The 16246-nt window shown below is 49.0% G+C and overlaps 1 protein-coding gene across 1 annotated transcript in view; it reads left to right on the forward strand.

Annotated features, from left to right (window-relative positions):
- The window catches only part of LOC144246559 (uncharacterized), a 703923-nt gene that overhangs the window by 569833 nt on the left and 117844 nt on the right, over nt 1-16246 (forward strand). Inside the window, exon 7 of the mRNA XM_077784469.1 lies at nt 2508-2647. Within this exon, the coding sequence (XP_077640595.1) occupies nt 2508-2647 (140 nt within the window). The remainder of the gene's footprint in view (nt 1-2507; nt 2648-16246) is intronic.

Consider the following 16246-nt stretch of genomic DNA (forward strand, 5'->3'; position numbering starts at 1 on the left):
ACTGAGGTGGAAACCAGCCATTTTGAGGTGGGTGTGAGCCATTTTGAAGTAAGATTGAGGGGTTTTGAGTGGGATTGGGTCATTTTGAAGTAAAAGAGCAATCCATCTTGGATTTTTGAGTATAAAGATATGGAGAATACTCCCATATATCCCCCAAGAATCCACAAAACCTCCAGAATATGTTTCCAAAGCATAAATTCCACCTCAAATACCTCTTAAATGGTGGGACTTTTGACATCTCTGGTCAATACTCTTTTTAGTAATTTTTCAGGTGTTTTTAAGTGAAAAATACAAATCAGAAGAAAATTAAGGCCAAACCAAAACCAGAGACCCCTTGAGCATCCCCTGGGCACTGGACAAAACAAACGCAGCAGAAATTAAACTTAACACTCCATAAAATGCCTTGAGGAAGATTTGCTCTTCCCACAAGTCACTTGTGATGGAAATGCAAACAAATCCCAAACATTAATAAACCAATAACAGAAGCAATTCTCTGGCAATTCCAAAATTCATCAGTTCCAGCACAGCTCCAGCTCAGATGCTGGCAGGTTCCAAAAAGAGAAATGTGGAGATTTGGTCCCATACAGATTATTAAAAGGAAGGGAAAGGTCTGTGTAGCTGTCACAAAGGTGACAGGGACCAAGAAAATATTGATTCTTTTATTTGGAAAAGCCCCCAAGCCTGTGAATTCAGGAGTTATTTGGGAATTTAGCTACCTGAGCTGGGCTTCTTGTAGGATTTAAGTAGCCTTGTGTTTCTCACCTTGGGATGAATGATCCTTATCATTATCACTGGTATCATTTGTTCCCTTTCCTCCAGTGATTTTAACAAACTTTTCAGTGAAGGACAAAAAAATATTTTGTTTAAAATGGCCACCCACAACAGCCATTTTTCCTCATAAGTTCTCCCAAAAGTCACTCAGAGGAAGCTGCATCCAAGTTTCTAAGAGTTCCTCCTGAAAGAGCCAGAAGCTCCTCAGAGGAGGGAACCATGCTGTTGTCAAAGGCACTTGGGGTCAGACAACAGTGCCCTGAACTCACTGTGCAAAAATAATGTCACAATCTGGTTAATAAAATTGTTAGAGAGATGCCACTGCCCCAATTAAGGAGCTCATAAGACCAAATCCAAAGTGGATTTTATTGATCAGTAAATGTGAGATAAAGAGAGATGGAAAGAAAGAGAAAAGGAGGGAGAGAAAGTGAGTGACAGGGACAGAGATCTCCCCTGGGACCGGGCAAGTGTGACATTGTCCCCAGTGCGCGTGGCCTTCCCAGGGTGGGGGTTTTACACCTGAGCCAGTTTGGGTAAGGGGGGTGGTGTTCACCCCCCACCCCGAGCAGGGATTACCTCACTGTTTCAGGTTACAGTGTCAGATGTAACCAAAAGTGTTTTCAGTCCCCATCTCCATAAACTGTTATCAACAGGTGGGGCAGTGTTCTTTATCTCTTCCATGGCTCAGCCCTGATAACGTCCTCCAGGGGCCATCTTCTGTTAATGGGCCATTGAGTGTCACTGCAGGACTGATAAAATTACATCATCCCATTGTGGGATGCTCCGCCCAGGGGGAGGAACCAAGCATTCCTGCCTGGATATAATCTCACCATTTGCAACACCACAACCACCTTGACTACTGGATTCCCAGAGGACAGGAGCTCCATAGCCACCACTGGACCTGCAGACTAAGACCAGACCCTTCTACAGGATCACTGCTTTGACAGAATCACGTTCATCATTCCAACCTGACTGCAGCCACCATTTCATCAGACAGCTACCACCACCCTGAGCAGTGTGGTGTCAGGTTATATCCTGACTCTGTGAGTTTAAACCAGTGTTTCTGTATCATTGCCTTGATCTTAATTTTCTTACTCAATTGTCATTCTGGCTTAGACTCTCCCCCTGGTTTGCCTTCAAACCCATACAAAACTCCTCCCAAAACAGAATTTCCCATTCCCAAATTGGTCCGAAATGAAAGAGAAGGCTGTGAGGAACAAGGAGATGCTCTGGGACACAGAGGCAGGTGAGGAGGAAGTCAGTGCCCTTTTCCCCCTCTCTCCTGCTCCATCTCCCAGCCCAGCCTGGCCCCCAGCTGCAGGACAGCCCCGCTGCTGGTGCCCTCCTGCCGGGGACACACTGGGGGGATCTCCTTGCCCTTCCCTCTGGCACGGAGGAAAATCCCATCCTCTCCTTGTCCTTCCTCCCCCAGAGCAGGAGCTGAGGATGGAGAGCAGGGAGGACAAATCCCTGCGGCAGAACCTCATGGAAGAGGCCGTTTTGAGCAACTCCACAGCGCAGGAATAAAACAGGGAGGAAAAGCCCTGGTGGTCCCGCAGGCGGAGGGACTGCAAACCAAGCCCAGGATGCTCTGAGGAGGAAAGACCCACCCTGGGCCAGGAAGGTGGGCAGAGCTTCAGCCAGAGCTCAGAGCTTGTGGTCCCTAAGCAGAACCATGATAGAGAGAAGCCCTACAAGTGCTTGGAGTGTGGGAAGAGCTTCAAGCAGAGCAACAGCCTGATCCGCCACCAGATGATCCACACCGGGGAATGGCCCTACAAGTGTGGGGAGTGTGGGAAGGGCTTCAGCTGCAGCTCTGCCCTTGTCACCCACCAATGCATCCACACTGGGGAGAGGCCCTACGAGTGTCCTGAGTGTCAGAAGAGGTTTCACACCAGCTCCACTCTCCTTCTGCACCAGCGGATTCACATGGATGAGAGGCCCTTCCGCTGCCTCGACTACGGGGTTGGCTTCAAGCACAACTCCACCCTCATCAGGCACAAGCGCATCCACACTGGGGAGAGGCCCTATGAGTGTCCCCGGTGTGGGAAGAGCTTCACCCAGAGCTCTGACTTGACCAAACACCAACGGAGGCTCTAGTAAAGGAAGCCCTGTGAGTCCCTGAACTGCATGAAGAGCTTTGTACACTGCTCCAGCCTTATCCCCCATGGGAAGACCCATGTTGGGCACAGGCCTGGTGACCCACTTTCCCTGTGATCCATGTTGGGAAGACACCTGACTGGTTATCTTTTTGGTTTGGCCCTAATGTTCTTCTGATTTGTCTTTATCAATTAAAACACCTGAAATAGGACTGAAAAGAAAGTAATTATTCAGAGATTTCCAACATCCAACCCTTTAACAGGTATTTGAGAAGGAATTTATGGTTTGGGGACTTATTCTGGAGGATTTGTGGGTTCTTGGGGAATTTCAGGCTGTGTTCTCCATATCTTTGCACTTCTGAAGTCAAGATGGATTGATCTGTCACCTCAAAATGACTCAGTCTCACTGAAAACAACCAAATCTTACCCCAAAAGGGTACCATCCCACCTCAAAGTGGCTTGTTTCCACCTCAAAAAACTCTAACCCATGACAAAATATCCAATTCCACAGCCTCCAGGGTGAGATGGGGTAGGAGTGAAATTGGGAGAAGTGGGATCTAAATTTAAAGGGTGTGGGATCATGATTGTGTGCAGCTGGGTGTATGGGATATATTTTGATAGTAAACAAAACTTTCAGAATTATTTATTCCTGTCCTTTTAATTTTCACTCAGTTTTATTTTGCTTTTCAGAGTGCCACCTTCCCAGTTGTTTGTGTTTGTGTCCTCCTTTCCCTCCCACCTCTCTTTGCCTGCTCTGTTTCTCTCTCAATGCCTCCCTTGAACCAGGGCAGCTCTCACCAAAGACCCTGCCCTGATTTCATTCCCAATCCATGAGCTATGACAACCATGGGTAAAGTTATGAAGGCTAGCAGTGAAATGTCCCTGTAGGATCTTGCTCCACATGGCTTTTGGCTCTTCCATAAGAGCTTTGCCTTCAAGGGCAGGAACGTATTTTCCTGGCTGGGAACTGGAATTCCAGCCCCTGGGAGTGTGTGCCATGGATCCCAGAGGGGCATTCCTGATGCAGTGTCGTGGTTTGACATGGGAAATGAATTTTCTTGGAAGGAAGAGGTCAGTCCAGTCAGGGGTCAGGTTTGGATACTGACACTTGGGGTGACCAATTGAAGGTGGACACGCCTCTGAGAACACAGAGGGGTTAAAAGCAGAATTCCCAGGAGAACTCGCTCTCTTTGGTTCTGGTCAGCGGAGAGTGCAAACCTCCCCTGCCCAGCCATGAGCTGGGTGGGGGAGGGGAAGCCATGTGGCCTGCAGAGGTAGGCCGGGGGTGAAGGGCCTGGAACCGAGCTGGGCCAGTTCCTGCAGACGGAAGGGTGGAGAACGTCTGAGATGTCTTTGTCGTTCCCCCCCGCTCCCCCACCTAGAGGGAAAGACATAGAGAGCCTGCAGACACCTGGGAGTTTGCCGGCAGAGGAGAAGGAGGAGGGCGGGGAAGATGCCCAGCGTGGGAGACAGCACAGCGTCCTGGGCCAAGAGATTTCAGCTGTCCAGGGAGTTCAGGAATTTTAACCGTTTCCTGTGAAATGAAGACTTTGTGAAATACTGCTCCTCCTCAATTTGAAGGAAAGAGAGACAGCCTGGGACCTCAGATGTTAGGAAAAGAAGGCTGGGGGGAGATGATCGAGTGGCTGTTGGCTGGACTCTTCTTCCAGTAGTTAACCATAGACTGAACCAACTTCTCCTCCAAGAGAGACTGCATTCTAGGGGGATGCAATGGTGAGCCAAGAGACTCCTTCAGCAACTACCAGTTCAGGAATGAACAGAGGTCTGATTCCACTTCCCAAATTTGCTCTATCCAAGGGTTGCTTTCAGACAAAAGCTACCAGGACAGAGAAGTCTGGCTGGCTTAAGCCTCTGGTGGAAGCCTTTCATCTGTCCCTGAAACACCGGTGTTCGGTGCTTTTCTTCCTGTGGAAAAGAACCATCCTTCTACTTTGGGTGTCCATGTCTGAAATTTGGATTCCACCTCTAAAATTGCCTATATCCAAGGGTTGCTCCCAGGCAAAGTCTGCCAGTACCGTCAAGTCTGGCTGGCCTTGGCCTCTGGTGGCTGCCCCTGCCACGATGGGGCTCAGTTCTTTCCTTCCCATGGAGATCACTGTGACACTGTGGGCACCTCATGGAACCAAGGGGATCATTGTGGCACCACTGGAGCCCATGGAACCAAGGGGCCATGGTGACACCGTGGGGCTCCATGGACCCAGAGACCATTATGACTCTGTGGGGCCTGATGGAACCATGGAGACCATTCCAACCCTTCAGGGCCTCATGTAACCAAGGGGGCATTGTGACACCTCAGAGCCTCCTGGAAGCAAGGGACCCCATGGAAGTGAGGGAACATGGACCAGGTCTGGCTGGCTTGGCCTGCCAGGGGCCACCTGACAGGTCTGGCTGATGTTGGAATGTCAAGGGCTGCTTCTCATCAGCTCCTGGAGCAAAGGGGCTATGTGCTTTCCTTGCTATAGAAAAGAACTGTCTGTGTTCAGATGCCCATTGCCAAAACTGGTATTCTCCCTAAACAATTTCCTGTATGCAAGGGTATGTCTTAGGAAAAAACAGCCAGCTCTGGCTGGCCTTGCACTGTGGTGGTCACCTTTCATCTGCCCCTGAAACACTGGGGCTCTGTTCCTTCATTCCTGTGGAAAAGAAATGGTTTTCTTGTCCATGGTCCATGACCAAAATTAGAATGTGGCCTCCTAAAGTCCATATATCCAAGGATTGCTTCCAGACAAAAGTATCCAGGACAGATAAGTGGGTTAGCCCTGTCCTCTGGTAATTTTCACAGACCATGAGCTTACTATTTTTATTAGAAAACACCTTGGAGAGGGCCCAGAGATCTCTCAATGAGAGGTTTTGGGGGCTTGGGCACATGACCACTACACATGGACAAAGGAGCTCTGTGCTCGGTGCTGCTGTGGTGGTTTTGCATCACAGAAGTGATGTCCTGAGAGAAGCTGCTAGCAGTTTCCTGTGTGTCTGACAAAAACCAATCAGTAATTAGCTCTGAGAGCTGACAGTCTGTTAAAGCACTAAGGAAGCTGCAGACGCCTCTGTGCAGACACAAGTTAGAGATGAGAAAGCCTGGCTGGGTCTCTGTCCCTTCTGGCCCCACAGAGGTGCCGAGGCCGGCCCAGCCCCGTCTCGGCCGTGGGGCCGGGCGGCTCCTGCCGTGGGGCCGGGCCCCTTCCCAGGGAGCCGCCAGGCGCCATCGGCTGCCGGGCAGGGCAGGGGAGGCCGCGGGGCCGAGGCCGGGCCGTGGCTGCGGGTGCTGACATCTGGCCCTGCCGAGCCCTGCCCCGCCGCCAGCCCGGGCCCGGCCAGGATCCGCCGGGCCCCAGGAGCAGCCCCGGGCCGGGCCGGCTCGGCCAAGGCTCTGCCGCCCTTGGGCTTCGCCCGCGGCCGGCGGGCAGGGCAGGAGAAGCCATCGGCCCCGGCCGTGCTGCTGCTGGGCTCTGGCCTGGCTGCTGAGATCCTGGCCCTGCCCCAGCGCGGCCCAGCCTGACACAGCCCCAGCGCAGCCGCTGCAGAAACCTCCATGGCAAAACAGCTCCGGCCGCAAGCACCGAGCCCGGCCGGGCTCACGGAACCAGCTGCAGCCCTGGGAGATATTGACTCTGCCAGTGCTGCCATCCTCCTCCAGTGAGAGAAAAGGACACAGGGCAGGCACACAGAGGAGCAACATGGACACACCGAGGGCAGGGAAGAGGAAGTTGAGTCCCAGATGGGAGGGATGAGGAGATGCCTTGATCTTGGGGCTGAAATCCTCTGCTAAAGCTGTGGAGAAGGATGTCATTGCTACATCAGATTCTATTTTTCCCTATAACACATTGAAAACTATGGGGAGATGACTTGTTTCATTAATGGTCTCCATGCTAAATTAAGCAAATATTGCAATAGCTGTGATCTCATGAGATGTTTCAACAGAGAAAGAGAGCATAGTGATGAGACCCTGTGCCCCAGGGAGAGAAGACCTCTCTTCCCACAGATGAGGATGATTTCAGAAAGAGATTAAGAGAACTGCTGCTTTTAAACAGCTCATCTTTAAACCAATACCTCATACGCTGATATGACCCATAAACACAGCTGTGGGAAAAGCTGTGAAAAAATGTGAGGGACTTCGAAATTGCAGATTTCTCCAGGCAGCTGCTCTTTGTGGAAATTGAGAGCCGCAAGAGCACTGTTTTCTTGTGGAGAAGTCTCCATAGCAAGAAAGAGAGACTCCACTCCCTAAGTGAACTAAAGAAAGACTATTCTAGAGGTGGTAAAGTGATTGAAAATTTTTTGGTTTGTCTTTTTATATAATCAGTATGTAAGAAAAGGTTGTATGGAGAGGGAAGGTGTTCTGAAAGTTTTGTTCTGATCCTTATCACTCTTTCTTTTAGTTTTTTTAACAAACTTTTCCTTATACTGTTAAAGTTTGAGCCTACTATGCCTTTCTCCTAATCCTATCTCATAACAGGAAATTAGTAAGTATATTGCAGTGAGTGCACTGGTAATTAGCCAACACTGAACCCACTACACTAATTAATGCATTGGCCGAGAAATCTCAAATTGGTGTACCAAAACCACTACAGAAACTTCCTGATGAACTGCCCCAGACAAGAGGGATATCAAAGCAGAGCCATGGTTTGTCAGGACTTGCTTGATCTTAATGAGCCCCGTGGTACCTTTGGAGCTGAGCCCTGGAACCTCAGGGCCTGAGAGGAGATTGCACAAACCTTTCCAGGAGTCCAAGTCAGAAGAAAATCCCAAAGTATCTCCAGCCATTAATGGGACCCACTGAGGTCCATCCCCAACACAGGCTCCTCATGGACTCCTTGGAGGAGAGAATTAGAGTCCAGGATTGCACAAAAACCTCTCAGAGACTCAAAACGGCACAAAAACCTCTCAGTTTTGAAAGGACAATCCAAAATAACTTAAAAAAGTTGAGTATCTCAAAGCAGTAATGAGCCCCACTAAGTGTCAGTACAAAGCTCTCAAGGGACTTGTTAAAGCGGATAATTGGGCCCATGATTGCCCAGACCTCTCACAGAGTCTATATGAAATGGGAAATATCAATTACCTGCAAAGAACTGAAGTTCTGGGAGCATGAAGGAGCCATTCCTGACCAGGGCTCCCCAGGGACTCCTTCCAGGAGATCCTTGAGGCCACTGGGATGTGGGCATGGGGGGGATGCTGAGGGCAGGACCAGGGGCTGACAGTGCCCAGCCTGGCTGGGGCTGTGCCAGGAGGCCCCAGGGCCTCAGGACAAGGTGTCTCCTCACAGCCCTTGGTGGCACAGACCCTGCTGTGCCCCAGGGCAACAAGACTTGGCTTCTCTTTGTCCCCACCTGGCATCAGTGCCTCCAGTTCTCTGATCTGCCTGGGGCCTGGGGACAATTTCTCGGTCATGTCCCTCAGTGGGACCCATTAAAAGTCCAAGAAACTTTGGAGCTGGATTCTGACTTGGAGTTCTGGAGAGGTTTCTGCAGCTCCCTCTCAGTGCCTGATGTTCAGGGCCTGAGCACAAAGCCCCAGAGAGTCATTAAAGTCCTTGTGCTGTGTCTGTGCTGCTGAGCTGGGCTGGGCTCCTGGCACAGAGGGTGATGCTGGTAACCAAGCAGAGCTTCAAAAGCACATTTCTCTTGCTGAGCAGCTCTTCTCCCAGCCCAGCAGGGCTGGGGCAGTGCCTGCAGCCAGCGCGAGCACAGCACAGAGGCACAGAGAGCTTCAATCAGTCAGGGCTGGGAAGAGGCTGAGAAGTGCCTGGGGCAGAATCACTGCCAGCCCTTGGCACAGGAACCTCTGGCTGCAGGACAATGCAGCTGCAGCTCCTGGAGAGATCTCCTAAAGCTGGAACATCCCAATGCCCACAGACCCTGTGAGTGCATTCTCTGCTCATCTCCTGTGCAGAGCAGCCAGGGGTGCCCAGGGCTGTCCTGCAGAGCAGGGTCCTGCAGCCCAGGGCGCTGTGCTGGGCCAGGGACTCTGCTGCCTGCCAGGGACAGCTCTCAGCCGGCCCTGGAGCTGCTCCCAGCGCTGGCCAGGAGCTGTGGGGGGAAGGAGCCACCCTGAGCAGGGGGGGTGCTGCTGTTGAGAGGGGCTGGCTGGGGCAGGGCTGCTCCCAGCTCCAGACCAGCCTGGGCACAGCTCCGGAGGACACTTCCCAAAGGAGGTAAGCCTGGGATTGCTGTAAAGGTCAGAAGTTTTCCTGAGAGTATTTTCTATTTCCTGCTTGGTGCAGGATAGGAATGTTGGAGTGGTGACATAAAGATTTTTGGTTTTTATAGTTTTTTCATATACTGTAGCTCTGTAAGCTACTATTTTATAATTATAAAACTATAATCCTTACTTAGCTCCATTAAACTCTTAATTAGCTTTATCAAACTACTATTATGTACTTATGTAACTGTAATCTTTGCTGACACTAGTAAGTTTCCTACTTTTCTCTTAGATTTTAGTACAATAAATAGACTGTCTAAATACATTCCTGAAATACTGTATAGTCTTATTATCAGGAAGAGTGCTTACAAGAATAATATTTTGGTATTTGACCACAATGTGAACAGTCATAACTAAAACTGGGGCAAAGAAGTCCTCGGACTTACTGGAATGTGTTGATCCAGGGGTGTGTAATTGGGGCAACTGAATCTCCTATTGAATGTTCCTGTTAAAAATCCTGATTAATCAACCGTAATGAACTCTTGAAATCAGGGCCTGGGTGTGCCTCATCCCCACTGGGACACCTGGAAGCTTCCAATAAAGATCTGCTTTGTACTTTACTGTTCTAACACTGTTGCAAGGGTTCTTTTTTTTCTCTTTTGATTGTAGGAAGCAGGGGGTTGAGAGAAGCAGAACAGGAATTGTAATCCCAGAATCACAGAACATTCTGAGTTGAAAGGGACACACAGGATCATCAAAGGAATGTTTGAACATTTACAGAGGCTCCAGAACTGTGACTTTGGGTGGTCAGTGTCTCTGCTGGGAGCCTCCCAAAGGGCCTTCAGCCACTCCTCAGCCCTGGGCAGCAGCAGCATCACCTCTGCAGGGCCCAGCAGGGCCCTCCTGAGCTGCCCTTGCCCAGCTGCACACAGAGCCTGCCCCAGCCAGGGCCCTGCACACAGGCAGGTTTCTGTAGGGCCGGGCCGAGGGCACACAGGGTGGGATGGGCTCTGTGAGCGCTGGCAGGGACAAGGCACCTCTCAGGAGGGGATGTCCAGGCCCAGGGAGATGCTCAGGGAAGCAGAGGGGGCTGAGCAGAGCAGTGCTGGGGGAACAAGCCCATCCAGCCCCTCAGCTTCCCTCAGCCACAGGGAATCCTTTGCCTCTCACATCTCTCAGTGGCAAATTCTGAGTGCAGCAGGAATGCTGGGGAGTTCTGACCTCAGAAGGCCAGCAATGATGTGTGGGTAGGAAAACAATTTCTTAAACCAACTCCTGACATCTGTTTTGTTTCCCTTAGAAGTATGAGTGCAGATGGTATCAAGCCTCTCTGCAATAGGAATTACTCCCCTAATAAATCCTGAATATCCAGCCTTGCCCCTCTGCTAAATGGCCACAAACACAGGGCAGCAGGACAAGGATGGCTCCTCGAGAGCCCCCACACACAGGCCTGGCTGCTCCTGGCACACTCAGCCAGCACAACTGGAGCTCAGGCAGGGACCTGGGTGAAGGTTTTCCCAGAGCAGGAACAAGGGAGGGTGAGTTCCAGCAGGACAGGCTGCAGGGAATGGCCCAGGTTTGGCTCCAAGCAGCCTCTCCTGACTTGTCCCTGTCCTTTCTCCATGAACAGGTGCCCATGTGCAGCCAGAGCAAATGTCCAACAGCTCCATCAGCCACTTCCTCCTGCTGGCACTGGCAGACACGCGGCAGCTGCAGCTCCTGCACTTCTGCCTCTTCCTGGGCATCTCCCTGGCTGCCCTCCTGGGCAACGGCCTCATCATCAGCGCCGTAGCCTGCGGCCACCACCTGCACACGCCCATGTTCTTCTTCCTGCTCAACCTGGCCCTCAGCGACCTGGGCTCCATCTGCACCACTGTCCCCAAAGCCATGCACAATTCCCTCTGGGACACCAGGAACATCTCCTACACAGGATGTGCTGCACAGCTCTTTTTCTTTCTGTTCTTCCTTGGATCAGAGTATTTCCTGCTGACCATCATGTGCTATGACCGCTACGTGTCCATCTGCAAACCCCTGCACTACGGGACCCTCCTGGGCAGCAGAGCTTGTGCCCACATGGCAGCAGCTGCCTGGGCCAGTGCCTTTCTCAATGCTCTCATGCACACAGCCAATACATTTTCCCTGCCCCTGTGCCATGGCAATGCCCTGGGCCAGTTCTTCTGTGATATCCCACAGATCCTCAAGCTCTCCTGCGCCAATTCACACCTCAGGGAACTTGAGCTTCTTGTGGTTACTAGCAGTTTATCTTTTTGTTGTTTTGTGTTCATTGTTTTCTCCTATGTACAGATCGTCAGGGCTGTGCTGAGGATCCCTTCTGAGCAGGGACGGCACAAAGCCTTTCCCACCTGCCTCCCTCACCTGGCTGTAGTCTCTCTCTTTGTTAGCACTGCAGAATTTGCTCACCTGAAGCCTGCCTCGATGTCCTCCCCATCCCTGGATCTGGCCCTGTCAGTTCTGCGCGATGAAATCCTGCTCAGCGTGGGCAACTGAGCCCTTGAAGGGCTTAGTGTCAGGTCAAGGCTTGCTTTCCCTCCCAAAGCCTTCCCTTGTCAGCCTGGGGCAGGGGATTCATCCTCCCTCCCTCCTCCTTCCCACAGACCTGCTCGGAACCACTCTGTGGGCACTTTCCATTCTCTGTGTCTGTCCTCAAGTGCAGTGCCAACCTGGGTCAGTCCTGGCCCTGTCCTGAGCTCCCAGGAGCTCACAGGCTGAGATGTCAACGCTCAGCCAAACCAGGGCCCTGCCCCTGCCAGCAGCACCCCCACAAGCAGCAGCAGCAGCAGCAGCAGCAGCAGCAGCAGCAGCAGCAGCAGCTGCAGTCGCCTCTCAGCTGTTGGTGCCCCTGCACTGCAGCCCCTCCCGCTGGCACCAACGTTCCCTTGTGGCCTTGGAGACAGTCCTGAATCCATCCATGGGGTCACAGAGCCATGGAATCCCAGAGTTCCAGGTTCCTGGAATCCTAGAGTCATTGAATCCTGAGAACCACACTCAGAGGAGGAGGAGGAGGAGGAGGAGGAGGAGAAGGAAGAGGAGGAGGAGGAGGCGGAGGAGGAGGAGGACAAGGAAGAGGAGGAGGAGGAGGCGGAGGAGGAATAGGAGGAGGAAGAGAGAGAACGAGGACAAGGAGGATGATGAGGAGGATGAGGATGAGGAGGAGAAGGAGGAGGAGGAGGAGAAGAAGGATGAGGAGGATGAGGACGAAGAGGAGGAGGATGAGGAGGAGAAGGAAGATGAACAGGAGGAGGAGGAGGACAAGGAGGAGAATAAAGAAAAGGAGGAGGACAAGGATGAGGAGAACCACAAGGAGAAGGACGGGGAGGATGAGGATGAGCAGGATGGGGAGGACGAGGAGGAAAAGGAGAAGGAAGATGAGGAGGAGGAGAAAGAAGAGAATGAGGATGAAGAGGAGGACGATGAGGAGGAGGGGGATAAGGATGAGGAGGATAAGGAGGAGGAGGATGAGGAGGAGGACAAGTGTTGGAGGGTGCCGCGAGAGACAAGACTCATGATATCATGATCATCAAGTCTCAGTTTATTGTGACAGATTACACAGTTTATATATGTTCGTTAATTAGCTCATACATATTGCAAAAGCCGAGCTCATGATTGGTTGCTATGTGACTTGTACTATTATCTTAAAAGTATCTTTGTGATCGATACATGCCTGTCCAGCTGGCCTTGCAGTTAGAACAGCTTAGTACCCCTTTGTTCTTCTCTATCTACTTCTACATACCAAGCAGTTTCAATATCCTGCTTTCTGCACACCATCTACTCTTCAGGGCCATGCGAACTTTGCAGCAGTCACGTAGCCCTCCCTATTTGGATTAATTTTACAGTATCATGTCCCTTGTCGTTCAACCATTCCTCTGTCAGGCTCTCTTCATCTCCCCCGTTTTCCTTTTGTACAAGAAGGTGTGCATTCAGCATTTTCTGCAAAAGCTGCTGCATCAAGCCTTGCAAGCAAGTAAACACACAGGGCAAAACAAGCAAAAGTATCACAATTATGCTTAGAACTATTATGCCGTATTTGATAATGTCTCTTAACTATGGTCCGATCCCCAATCCTTTTAGCTATCTTTTTAAACCTAATCTATCCTCTACCTTTAACTGTTGAGTTAGCTCGGTCAATTTTCGTATATGCTTATGGATAGACATAGAGTGATCAGATAAGTTCATACAGCACATTCCTTCAAATTCTTCACAACTATGACCTTGGGCTAGAAGAAGTAAATTAGTGGCAGCTGCTCTGTTTTGCAGAACTGCATGACAGATACTACTTATATTTGTGGCAAGCTCACTCAACATTTTAGATGGAATACTAATTTACTTTTTTGTCCAGTAGGCTAGGATTTTCAATTGTGTGAGAGCTTGCACTGAAGTAACTCATGGGGTGAAAAATGAGGTTATATTACAGAAGTGCACTCCACTTCATATTTCTCATGTTCTTGATTGCTCTGTTTAACATGAAAGGAACAAACTTAATTCTAAATACAAACTATATTTATGATAAACTTAATGTTATGCTTTTGATTATCTAATTGATTGTCCCTCTTTTTCTTTTGCCATTGAAAAGCAATGGCAAAATGAACAGAAAAATCACAGGCATTACTAAAACTCATTAAAACTTAGTAGAAAAGTCTATAACATAATTAAAAACACACTTATGAAAAAACTTAAAAGCCTACAATCTTCTGTGGGTGAAACACAAATCTTTGTACAATCCACTTTTGCTGTGCATCCTCTGATTTACTTGTGGAGAGATTAGTGTTCTCTTGAAATTGATAAGTTTAACATTCTTCACTGAAATCTATCTAGATTCTGCACCTGTTAAAACAAAAGCAAACTCAACACCCCCCACAGGGACTGGAGGGTCCTCTCTCAATTCTGTTTCCTAAAATTTGCATGAAGAAATGGAAATATCAACATCTTTGTTATAAACATGAAAAAACATCAAGAACAAAACAATGCATACACAATTAATATTACATATAAAATCACAGTTACCAAGTGCTAAACTATCAAATTGTCATCCCAGAGTCTGCAGCAGCTGATAAACCTTAAAACAACAGAGATTTGGATAAAACATGTCCGGATCATGTCTCTCCAAAACTCCCTTTGAGGCTCAGCTGCCCTATATGGTCAAATTGTTAAGCCAAAAGGACTTGAATACTTTTTGATGCAGAAAACACCTGGGTCAATCACACCATCCACATAGAGCCAGAGCTTGGCCAGAGCTCAAACTCTAATTGGAGGATATGTTTTAACACATTATAAAACAAAAGTCCTAGAAATAACAGTTATAAGTAAAAAACCTTATTATTAAAAATTTATCAAACTATCAAATAATTGAACCTGTCTAAAATCTCTTTCAAGACAAAAATTCTCTAAATATAACAAACCCTTTCTTCAGAAATCTGAAAATTTGAAGTCTGAAATTTTGAATTAAAATTTGGACAATGAATTTTTAAAGGAAGATGAATTGCAGCTGCATAAAAGATTGGATAAAGAAAACACATGAGTAGTTAAAAAATCAAAAACACAGGATCCTGAAAAAACATCTTGTAATCAATCACCTAAAGAGATAATAAAACATATGAAAACTGACTGTAAATACTATAACAACACCTTAATACCTTAATACCTTAATAATAATTCTTATCACAAAAATCAGACAACTCACATTTTATGATCAACCTATTAACAAGAAATGTTTAAAATAGTTTAAGACAATCCTTTTAAAGCACTCATATAACATTAGTAACAATCACTACTTATCATTACTTACAAAAACTTAACAATCACTATTTATCGTATTATCTATAAAACTTAAAAATCACTATTACTTATATTATTATCTATAAAAACCCAAATACAGAGATTACAAACTTAATACTAAAATTCCATCAGATGACATTTTCTCAACTCTTTGTTTTCAGAGACATTTTTGGTAATTAAATCATTACTAACATTTCTATCTTTATACAGTGATTTTTATCTATATCATATTTGAAATAATATTGATTCACATAATGTTCATCCTTCTTGGTATCTTGGAAAACACTCGGTCCTGCTGTACTTTTTCATTACGTCTTCTGACTCTTGTAAGAAATTGGGAAGATGCTGTTGAAATTTTTGCTGTAGTGTTGCGATCCCGCCACCGGCGGCGCTGCTGCTCTCGGCGTTGTCGCTGCCATGGCAACCAGGACTGTGCCGCCATCTCCGCCGCCATTGCTGGGCGCTGCGGGGAGATGAGGGGCGGCGCCGCCTCACTCCCGTCCTTGTTGTGTCACCTTGTGGATGGGAGAAGAGACACCCCCGCCACGGCCGCGCCCCGCCTGCTCCGGCTCCAGCGCGGCTGAGCCCCAGGAACGCCCCTCTCCCCCCTTGCGCTGCTGCTCGGCAGCAAGGAGCCTTCCGTCTCTCGGCTGATGTCCGCTCCGCCCCGGGCTCGCCTCTGGCTCGGTGCTGGCCGGCCCCGCTCTGTCTGGCCCCGCGCCCGCTCCGTTCTACCTGATCCCCGTTCACACAAAGTGAATTTGGGATCCCAGTCCCGTTGCCATAAAGCAATTTGGATCTCAATTTCCAGCACTTCAATGCTACTAGTGTCTATGGGAGGTACAGGCATTTCAGAAGCAGAGATGGGAATGGGAAAATTTGTGAGAACCGGAGGGTTTGGCTCACTGGAGAGAAGCGAGGGTTTACATTCCTTATTTTTCTCCAGAGCTGTCCGTATCACTTCCACCGCCCTCTTTTCTGCCTGACACATTAACAATTCGTTATCAACCACTCTCCAAAGTTTACTCATTTTCTTGCCCGGTTTATCCTCATCTAACACTAATTCCCACAACTTATCCCTATATCTTCTCCATTCTGAAAGTTTATGAACACTATGGGGGTTAACGAAAAAGCCGTAAGACTCAGCATGATGCAATAGCGAAGGGAGATCCTTATCTAAGTCAATCCCCCTAATCTGCCTTTTTCTAAGAGAAGCACTAAATAAATCATATGCTGCTTGCCTTTCCATGATTACGTCGGTACCGTTGCTGGCTCATTCAGGCTTCGGCAGCACGTATCGGCTGAGCTCGCCGCTGCGGTCACTCAGGGCGCGGAGCAGAGAGTATCGACTCTTTCGCCGTCCTTCCAGCCGCAGGACCCGAACCCCAACGCAGCACCTCTCTCGCCTTAGGCTCGGATCAGGT

Source organism: Lonchura striata, chromosome 6 (genome assembly GCF_046129695.1).
Source record: "Lonchura striata isolate bLonStr1 chromosome 6, bLonStr1.mat, whole genome shotgun sequence".
Lineage (NCBI taxonomy): Eukaryota > Metazoa > Chordata > Aves > Passeriformes > Estrildidae > Lonchura > Lonchura striata.